Source organism: Atta cephalotes (genome assembly GCF_000143395.1).
Source record: "Atta cephalotes unplaced genomic scaffold scaffold00031, whole genome shotgun sequence".
NCBI lineage: Eukaryota > Metazoa > Arthropoda > Insecta > Hymenoptera > Formicidae > Atta > Atta cephalotes.
This window is the reverse complement of record NW_012130095.1, coordinates 960865-971692: the sequence shown is the minus strand read 5'-3', so window position 1 is coordinate 971692 and position 10828 is coordinate 960865. Positions and strand designations below refer to the sequence as shown.

The following is a 10828-nucleotide window of genomic DNA, read 5'->3' as shown; positions in this document are numbered from 1 at the left end:
ATAATAATGTTGTTTTCGCAATCTCAAGCCAGGAGCATGACTTGATATATGACTCAGAGTTTTGCTGAAAAAAATTGATGTCTCACAGAGAATTTGTGTTCCGATAGAAATTCCAAGATCCGGAAAATAAACGCCGACTCCTACAGTCTCGCCTGGCTCCTTGGATCCGTCTGTATAAATAGAGACTGCGCCTTGTCTAAATTCAGATGATTTAGAATCATTTCAATCAAATCGGCTGCGATGGAATGATTTTGCTCCTTTTTGTCGCACTCCAACATGGTCTTTACATAAGAAATTGGTTTAGACATTACTTCGTACTCGTGCCAAAAAACCAGGGGGGATATGTGTATAATCTTCTTATCAGGTTTGCAAGTGACATAAGACTTAAAAAGTTTGGAATACTTGATGGCTTCCGCTCTGCGGTTTTTTTGAGAAACTATGTATTCTAATTTCCGCAGGGCTTCATATGAAATACTGAACTTATTGGCCATGGACTTATACGTACTTGGAGACAGCTAAGTTGAATCTGTGGTGTAGGAGAAGTTTTCTAGCTTCGCTTAGCATAACGTTAATAAGTGTGGAGATACAGTAACCCAATGCTTTCCTGACAGCCTTGTATTGAACCCAGAAGAGTTTAATAAAATTTGACAATTTTGTATTCCAGAAGAAGATCTGCGAGCCGTATTCGACCGCACTTCTTAGAGTCGCCCAATAGATGGTGAGGAGAAAGTCAGAGTGTGATCTCTATTTTATGCCGGATAATGATGAATTGATGTTAATGATTTTTTTACCTTTTTCTGACAGTCTCACTCCCCAGTTTAGAAATCAATCAGCGAATCTTCCCAGGATTCTGGAAAAATCCTCTGAGTCAAATTTTGTTGTAAAGATTAAGGAGTTGAATCTGATATTCTCTAGGAAGATTGTAGATTATATTGAGTTGTCCGGAAAGTTCGTGCCGATGTTGAAGGAAAATTGAAACGCAGAAAATTTAAATTAATTAGTAAAATTAATAAGTATACATTTATTAAATTATATAAATTAGTCGGCACGAACTTTCTAGACAACCCAATATTAAAGTCTGGTCAAGACCGAGGGCAAATCGCTTAGTCATGTTTGTTATGGCTCTTGAGAATTCGTCAAATGTGAAGAGCTTCACCTAGCTAGTCATGCGTATTTCCTTTCCTCACACTTCATATCTTCTATTTGTTTTATATGATCATAGAAACAAAAGAGAGGACCCAGTTTGTTCATTGCTTCAGATGATGCCTTAGTGAACTTTTCAGTAGAGGAAGGGGTGACTTTTTTATTTCGCCTGAAATACCTAATGAGAGACTATATTATTGTGAAGAGTTTTATTATTAAATCCTTCGACTAATTTTTGTCAACCTAAGTTTTCTAATAAGCATTCCGCACATTTCCTTTTGATTTTTTTGATAAATTTCAAGATGATCTATCCGGAGAGAAAATTCTTTGAGCATTTTTTTCCGATCTTTAATCTTATCACATTTTTCATTCCATCAGCGGAGAAGATCGGGTTGCTTTGAGTCGAATCTATTGTGCGGCACTCTCTTCATCAGTCGGTAGGCCTAGTGGATTCCAAAATGTAATTAGAGAATTTATTACTGATAGAGGACATCTTCGGTTTCATTATTTATTATCTCAGAGGTTGTGTTCTTTAAAATGCTATAGAGTTTGTCTAATTCATCCGATTTTAATTTCAGTTTGTAGCAAAATCTGTGAGAATACCGAGAAGTGAATCTGATCTCCGTGATTACTGGAAAGTAATCACTGCCATGTGTGTCATCGAGAACGTAATTATTACAAAGTGGGGCAAGGAGGGGCCAGATAACTGAATTAAATGCCACAGCATTACATAAGAGGAACTCCTTCATTAAGGATTACAAAGTCATTCTTCTCATCATCAATCGCCTTCATGAGCCTGAGCCTGATTGGGAGCTACAGCCCAGTTATGGTGGTGCGCATTAAAGTTACCTATTATCAAAACATGTTTGTAGTCAGCTAAATCATTATATAAATAATATATATATATATATATTAAATCAATTCTGGTAAAATTCTGAGTATTCTGTCCTAGGTGTCTATATATGTTTACTATGATGATTGGATTTTTGCGAGAAAGAAGTTTTATAATTTGGAATTCAACGGACGGGTGTTTAACATTTGCTAAGTTAACAAATTCGAATTTGATATTTTCCCGAATCCAGATGCCCCTATATCCTGTTTGTGTAATATCTGCTCTAATGGCTTCAAAAGATTTAATTCTTAAAATATCATTTGACTTAAGCAGAGACTCTTGAATACATATTACATTACAATCTTTAAACAGGATTTGCAGCGATATTAAATTGCCTCAGGCACTCCTGCAGTTTCATTGTAGAATTCTAAAATACTTTAACACTTTTTTTGGGCGTTTATACAGAGATTGCGATATTTCCATGTTGAGCCCCATAAGGAAGAGAAAGGGAGACATCTGGTTTATCAGAATTAGCTCCGAAAATTATACATTTGATTGTCAGAAGAATTACTACTGTTGAGGGGAACAATTGTAATTCGGGGAATTAGTACTTGTTTGATTATGATAATTATTAGAGAAAGGAGAGAAGCGAGAATTGTTGGGAGAACTGTACGTATTGTAAGACTGGCTTAAATTTCTGAAATAAATGAAAGGATAATACAATTATATTTGTAAACTCGTGACTTTAAAAGTAGTGTAGCAGTTTCGAGATTAAGTTCCAACATGGTCTTTGTATTATCAAAATTATTTACTTTAAAAGCCCTGCTATAAAGGAGAAGAACCTTGATATGCCAGACATTTGTGGAGAAATAACCATTTCTACCTCCACTGTCGTAGAGCGCATTTTGGTGCGCTCTTCTGTCGTAACCAACATTGTTGGGCTGTTGCAGGTTGGGTTTTCTGCGAGAAGGGTCTGTATTGTGCGGCGGGAGAGGTGCGAGTCTTGTTTGTTGCTTCTAGAGGCGATCCATGACCTTGAGCTAGTGACATCTGCGTATGATCTATATTCGCTGCCGCTGTTATCTTTATCTAAAAAGTTGTAGAAGTTAGGACTACAAAAACTTTGCGAGTAAGAATTAGAATCTTCTCTTAAATAGGGAAAATTAATAAAATGAAATCTGTTCTGAGGTTGTTTTGAGGGGAACGTCCATTTATTGTTGTCCATTTATTATTGTTGTTAATAATTCTTTTGGCATTCGCAATAGGAATATTTTCTGTAGCTGCCAGATTAATAATTTGATATTTAGAACGATAGGACATTCTTTGAACGTTGCGAGGTAGTTACTTTTACAGTTAATGTATTTAGCACTTTCATTACGTTAAGTGCAAGAATCTTCTGCTTCATGTCTCTTGTCTCCGCGGTAAAGGCACCTTAGTTTATTTTTATAAATTTTTGCAATGTGTCCAACTTGGAAGCAAGAGAAGCAAACAAGATTGGAATAAAGGAGTGTACCTCGTATCTAGTTTTGAACAAGAATATCTTTCGTGGTAATATGTGACCTGCAAATTTAATGAGCAACGTCTTAGAAACTCTCTGGTATATACTCTCTTCTGTTTCTCTAATTGATTTTTGGTTAAGCCTTAGGATATCCAAGATTTTGCAACAAGGAACTTTGATATGAGTTTTCCATATCTATTTCCAGGGGTATATCCTGAATGACTCCTACTCTCAGAACTCGAAACGCTGGAATAAAGGCTTTCAAATTGTGTTTGGAAAAAGTAGGATCGTCTACGAGTCTATTTGCAGCTGAGGCTGTCTTTGCTTCTATAAGTATTCTTTCTTTACCAATTTTCTTAATTTCCTATATATTAGGAATACTTGCCTTCACGATTATACTATTATAGATATCAATGTGAAGTGGATAGCTTTCTCGCGATTAGTATCATACACATAAAGCATAAGAGCCGTTGTCTTGTGAGCTGTATCTCGCTGATATGGTGAGGTTAGAAGCATTGGGGTTAACGTGATCTCATAAATCAAATGTGCTAACTTCTTTACTTGAATGTAAGATTTCTGATTGTTCAGTGACGAAGAGGGAGCTGGATTTTCCTCAAAAAATTTCTTCGAGGGAATAGTTGAGGTCGAATTATGTCCAATATCCTGTTCTGAGAAGGAACATTTCCTCAAATTTGTAATCTCATCTATATCCATTGGCGAGTTACATCTGGATTGGCATAATCCCGAGACTTCGTGACTGATGCAACATTGTTTTTCGGATTGCACGACACTTTGGCGGCCATGCCTGCTTCATTTATAAGATCTTTGAGCATAATGTCTGATATGTATTCTGGCAATTTGGAATCAGTTGAGCAAGCAGGTCTAGTCACTGTATTTTGCGGGTTATAAAGTAGGAACATTAAGGGAAAAGGAAACGTTGCTGCTTTCCCCACTCCGAGGCCATGCCTCTACGCGGGGGAATCACCGCCACGTGTGGCAGTTTCACTTCTATATTTAACTCGAAAGTTACTTAAGAGACGCTAAACAAAGTGCTCAATTTAGTCTTAAACTTCATCGAATTAACCTGTACTTCACAAAGAAAACTGTGAAAAAGAATCTCACTGCAACCGATCATGGATTTTCTGCGTTGACTTGCAAGGAACCTAGGCCACTCTTAGGGTCTGAGCACAAGAATTATCGTAACTTACTTAGGCTACGTTTCAAAACTTCCTCTCCGAGGAAAGTTTTACTCGAAATATATAGTACACGTAATTATACTATGCTATAGTAACATATACTATAGCATATAGAGTAAAATCTTCCTCGAAGAAGTTTTGGAACATAGTTTTAGAGACTTAAGTTGCAGATGTAAGTAACGCACAAGCTTTGGCATATGACATACGATTTATTACCGTTTCTTGGAGATATGATAATAAATTGTACGTCATATGTGAAAGCTTGTGCGTTACTTACGTCTACATTTAAGTCTAAATAAGTGTTATGACAATTCTTATGCTCAGACTTTTATTCTTCTTTTCTTCTTTGTACAAGTATACACCATAGAGCTTACTACTAGAAGGGGAATACGGACGTCGAACTATGAGCAAGAGATACAAAAAATGTATTTCTGTCCTCTTCTATCCTCATTTGGCACATGACATGATTGGCAGAAAGAAAAAAAGTTATCGAGCAGGACAGAAATATTTATCTTCTGTTTCTTTCGATTCATTGCTTGATTAGGCTATTCCTCTTCTAGTAGTATAAGCTCTATGGTATACACTCATCCAAAAAGTTACATGGAAGACAGAGACCAAAGGATCGATTCTGTGGGTCAACGCTATGTTGCAAACGCTTTGAAGCGTTTTTTAATTGATCAATTTGTAAAATTCTTTCTTCTAATTGATCCATCAAACGCTTCAAAGCATTTAACCCTAGCCTCAATCTTGAAACGAGGTAAAAATTACAAAAGTGAGCGAATTTATTAGAATACTAATAATTTCATTGGTCAACATCTAGTAAATTTGCTCACTTTTGTAATTTTCATTTTGTTTGAAGATACAGAATCGATCCCAAGGAGACTTTGAAAAGTGTCGTCAAAATCAGATTTTTGAATTGGTGGCGCTCAATAGGCGACGTTCAAATTGCAAAACTCCTCTCATATACACTTACGCACACACAACCGAACACACATAACCTAAGAATAGAAACGTTTATTTTTTTAAATCATGCTCTGACAGTAAGGAGTTAAATGGGCTCTGTACAATAAAAGGAATAGGGAACAGAGAATAAGAATTTCAACCTATCAGAAATCATATATTGTGGAATACACAGTTGTGCAGAGCGTTTAACAGGAAAACGTAAATAAAAATTTATTGCTGCCAGTTCATTTATATGAGCAACATTCGAAGTTAGCATATGTCTCATTTGTCGCTAAATATTATAGGCCTTCTACAATAAGCCATTAGTTATAAATCAGAAGTCAAAAGCTAAAAATTAACGACTGTGATTGGTCAATTTTTAACTTCTGATTTCTAATTTATGACTAATGGCTTGTAGAAGGCCTATTAGAGTTCTTTTAGTAATGCCTCCAGCATAATATTCGTAGCGCGCGACACACGATATCCAATGAGTGTACAGCTTTACCAATATTCTCTAAAGCCTTGTGTTCACGATGTTAGAAATCGATCCAAAGCCTCGGAAAAAAAAACCATTGACCAATCGCAATGGCCATGTGATCAAATTGTTTAAATGATTTGTTAATTTTTTCTCTGTTCGAGATCTCGGACTGATTTCTAGCATCATGGACATCGAGCTTAACATCGCGCTGGTGTGCCGGAGCCATAAGAATTAAGACATAAGAACGGAAGGACGCCATTGCCGGATATCGGGTACCGGCTGGAAACAGCACAAGTTGACAATTGATAGTCCGATTTTGCGTTCGCGTTTTCTACACCATGAAACAGTTGCTCATACCAATTCACAAAATTCATTATTACGTCGAAAGTATCTTCAAATGGCGACGTTTAAAGGAACTCGAAATCTGATCAGAAATCGATGCCCTTCATAACTTGACTCTTACTAAGTGTTCAGATTCCCATTTGGATGTTCTCCAGGTGTTATGTCATCTTTGTTTAACATTTGATAAATAACAAAAATGAAGTGATATTTGATTAGCACTCGGGTGGGAATCTGAACATAATCCTAGAGGGATGATCTACTTACTCTGACTCTACTCGAAATATATAGTACACGTCACGTATACTGTAGCATATAAAATAAAATCTTCCTCGGAGAGGAAGTTTTGGAACGTAGCGAATATGAGCGACGAGTGATACCATGAATACATATCTTAACTTGTGTCGCCGTGTGCGCGAAAGTCTAGGGTTATTGCAATTAAAAAGTACCTATTATTAATATAGAGTTTTATTACTAGAATGATTCTACCGCACCCTAGATAAATGCGGATTCAAATAATTTTAGAACGTTATGTGATGTTACGAATTTAAGTGAGGCTTTGCGAGACATCGCATTTTACATTCATCATATTTTGACAATACTGAGGAGTCGAGAAGATTTTGTATTTTTTTCGAGTCACAGAAAACATAGAAAAGGAGATTAAAAGAAGAAAAACGTAAGTGAATCATGTTTATATAAGGTGGGATAGCTAAACTGAATAATTACATTTATTTTTTAAAAATATTTAAGTTTGAGACTGAAGGCAATTTATTTTTAAGTAAATTGCGCAAATCTATTTAAATTGACAAAGAAAGTAGATGGTATTTCATGTTACTTCCATTATCTGTATTATATCTGTATTTTATCTCGTAATCTTTTTTTTTCTAAAGTCAATCGATTTGCAAATCTGATTGCTCATGAGTTCTGTTCGCGTTGCATAAAATCCCCAAATATTTTTGTATTAAATAGATATATATATATATATATATATATATATATATATTTAGTTTTAAAGAGAGAAAGCGAAGATGTCGAGTGCAAAAAATGTGAACAACGCGAACAAATCTTTGGATGTCGAAATAATTCATCCTACTTTATTGGATGCTGCATTACCATCGACTATTGAAGATCTTAAAAATCCAAAGGAGGATTATGTCGTGAACTTGTTAACAACATTCTTAACACGTTTCGGCATCAATATGAGCTTGATTGATCAGGTAAGATTTCAAATTTCTTATATATGTATTATTTGTCACTATATAATATAAATGTAATTGAAATAACAAGATATCAATATTTGTTTTTATGTGGCTTTTTTATTATCATATCTCACAACAAAAATTTGCAGCCAATTCCAGAACAGCTTGGAGCTATGACATGTTTTGAAGATTCTGATGTTATAAATCTTATAAATTTATATGTAGTTGTGACACAGATATTCGATAAGATATTTTTACATGATTTTTGTCTTACCGATATTACTAGTCCAGGTACAAATATCTTAATTTAGATTCTTTTACAAGAGTAAAGATTAATATATTAATAGTACATTATTGCCAGAAATGAGAACTGTTATTTTTGTTATTATTGTTACTTTCTACAATAATGATTTAGCATATCATTGCAGTTTGTTTATGGCAGTAACAGTAGCTAACTACACAACTTGGTTTTATTATGTGTTATTTATTTTTAAAAAGTAACTATTTGTAATGCATCGATTTGCTACTTTAATTTGTTACAAGTAATGAGTTACTATTTTCAATAAACAATCTGTAATAATGACAATTTATATACTTTTAAAAATAACTTCTTCCTAACCTCTAGCTTTTAATTTGTTCATAAGTATCAAAATTGCAATGTTATTACCAAATCATTATTATAAAAAAATAACAATAAAAATAATACTATTATTCATAATCAATCCCTCATATTGCTCATGTTACAAACAAATTTTGTAGGACAAAAACGACTAAGAAAGCAAGCAAAATTTTTATCTAACTTTGTATTGTACGCAATGCATAAGAAGTCAGAATATAATGACAGAATGGATCAAATTCAGACTATATCTAAAGTACTAGAAGATCTGAAAGAAAGAAAGACTTATGTTTCAGAATCTATTAATGCTAAAGTTATACATAAAGCAAACCAATTATCCATGAAAGAAAAGGTAAAAAAATATAGATATGAAGTATATATTAGGTTTTATTATAATATAATTGATATTATAATATAATTGATTTCTCAAGTCTGCAATAAAAATATTGTACATATTTTTAGTTAGAAGATGATATAAAACATATGCAGTCAATAACAGAGAAACTCAATAAAAAGGAGATGGAATTTGAAATAATGAAAAACGATGTTGATAAAGAAAATCAGAAAGCTAAGGAACTTTGTGGTTCTGTTAAGACGGCAGCGGGAAAAGTAAATATTTTTATTTGAATCTTGAATTTTAAAAAAATAAATAAATAATTGTAACATTTTCATTTCCATATAATAAGATTAATAAATTTTATATTTATTTTATAATCTTTAGCTGTCCAAGATGATAACTGAAGTACAGTCAGAAGTTGTACATTCACCAAAAGAGTATCAATCCCGTTTAGATGAAATCGAGAAGCAATATAAGTTAAAAGAAGAAGAACGCAGTACAATGCAAGAAGCTATTCAAGAAAAGAAACAATCTATAAAACAAATTGAAGAAAAACTAAATTTTGTCCAAAAAATAAGTGACGACTTTCATATATTAGCAGATATATATAAAGAGCAAAAGTATTTTTTCATTTTTAAATATATATATATATTCTAAATTTTATATTTTCAAATAGTTAATGAGATATATATTACATTTTTCTAATAATTTCTAATATAGAGACAAGAATACAAAAAAAATAATATTATAAAAGAAATTGATTCACTGAATAATGTTTGGAGCGAATCAAAAACTAAATTAGCAATGCACAAAGATAAAATGGATTCTGAAAAGAATGAATTACAAACATACAATGAGGAAGATATGGTTTCAGTGTGCAATTTGTATAGCCAATTATTGAGGTAATATTATATAAGTCTAAAATTAATTGGTTCTTTAATTAAAATAAGATTAATTTTTCATAGTTTTTAAATTTTTTATACATTGGTAAAAGAAATATTAAATCGAAATTCAATGATTTTTGTAGTGAAAAAAAGATACAGAAAACTAAATTAGATAAAGCTCAAGATTGTTTGAATGAAAAATGTTTGGAAAAGAATAAATTACAAGCAGACATTAAAAAAATAAAGGAAGAAACTAGGATTTTTATCAACACTTATCAAGAGAGTTATGATAATGAAATTGCTAATGTGAGTTACATTGATAATTTTTATAGAAATATTTATAATTTAATTACACATATTAAATTATATTTTAAAGTATATACTAAATTATATTTCAAAGTTTATGCTGACTATATACTATATATTATTAAATTATATTTTAAATTATAAATTAAAAAATAATATGTGTTTCTTATAATATAAACTACATTATATGTAATCTATTTCAGGAATTTGAATTACGGAAAGCTTGGAAAGAAGAATAACCATATTGTTTTTGCTCTTGCTTTCGATTACAATGTAAGATATATCAATGTAAATTTTAGAGTAAATATAATTTATGTATATTATTAAAAAAATATTTTATACATAAGTTCACAAAAATTTAGGAATATTCAATTTTTTACATAAACATCTTGTTTAAGAAATATATTTTTCGGAAACTGAAATTTTTCGTACACTGTCGATCACTAATAATTACTGAAGCCTTGCACACAATGAAAGAAATTTTAGAAATAGGAATAAATATCAAGATTTCAACCAGATTTCTTACCAGAAACTATGTATTTCGGTGTAACTGGTATCTGATAAATTGAAATTTCAATATTTATTCCTATTTCTACATAAAGCACCGATTATTGTGGAAAATTTTCAGAAATGTTTTAATCTTTCATATCTCATATGCAACACTTCTGAAAGGATTCTGCAATATGTTATATGAAATGTTTTAACAGAAAATCTATCATATGCAATAAATTAAAAAACGTATTAAACAAAAAAAAAATCATGATATTAAAATCCAAAATTTTTACTAATCATTTTTTTGGTCAATCATGATTCAACGTCATTTTGTTATTGCGAAAAACTTTTGTATATGAATAATGATATTGTGTGAAAACTGTAGGTGTGATTTTTTTTAATAATGATTATGTATTGAATATGGGAAAAAATTCGATTTTTTAGTAAAATTAAAGTGTTTTTCTTAGAGTATTGAAATCAATTTATTTAAACCAAATATGCTCCATTATTTTCTATTTTGCCATTTTTGGGGCAGAGCCATAATTCCATCGCGATAGAACTTCTGT

General features: G+C 32.0%; 2 protein-coding genes across 2 annotated transcripts in view; both read left to right on the top strand.

Annotated features, from left to right (window-relative positions):
• LOC105621009 (Golgi reassembly-stacking protein 2) overlaps positions 1 to 1853 on the top strand; it is a 7790-nt gene extending 5937 nt beyond the window's left edge. The window contains exon 6 of the mRNA XM_012202486.1: positions 1722 to 1853. Within this exon, the coding sequence (XP_012057876.1) occupies positions 1722 to 1853 (132 nt within the window). The remainder of the gene's footprint in view (positions 1 to 1721) is intronic.
• Positions 1854 to 7456: 5603 nt separating this feature from the next.
• LOC105620933 (probable kinetochore protein nuf2) lies at positions 7457 to 10192 on the top strand. The gene is made up of 8 exons (XM_012202410.1): positions 7457 to 7645; positions 7777 to 7918; positions 8387 to 8595; positions 8706 to 8852; positions 8965 to 9200; positions 9303 to 9482; positions 9608 to 9770; positions 9974 to 10192. Exons 1-8 carry the CDS (start codon positions 7457 to 7459, stop codon positions 10007 to 10009), a joined length of 1302 nt encoding a protein of 433 aa, XP_012057800.1. The 3' UTR covers positions 10010 to 10192.
• The last annotated feature ends 636 nt before the right edge of the window (positions 10193 to 10828 follow it).

What these genes read in the sequence shown, in the direction of transcription:
- LOC105620933 (XM_012202410.1), top strand. Translation starts at nt 7,457, where the DNA reads ATGTCGAGTGCAAAAAATGTGAACAACGCGAACAAATCTTTGGATGTC. An exon ending in TACCGATATTACTAGTCCAG is followed by an intron (nt 7,919 to 8,386) that starts GTACAAATATCT and finishes CAAATTTTGTAG; the next exon opens with GACAAAAACGACTAAGAAAG. An exon ending in AATTATCCATGAAAGAAAAG is followed by an intron (nt 8,596 to 8,705) that starts GTAAAAAAATAT and finishes ACATATTTTTAG; the next exon opens with TTAGAAGATGATATAAAACA.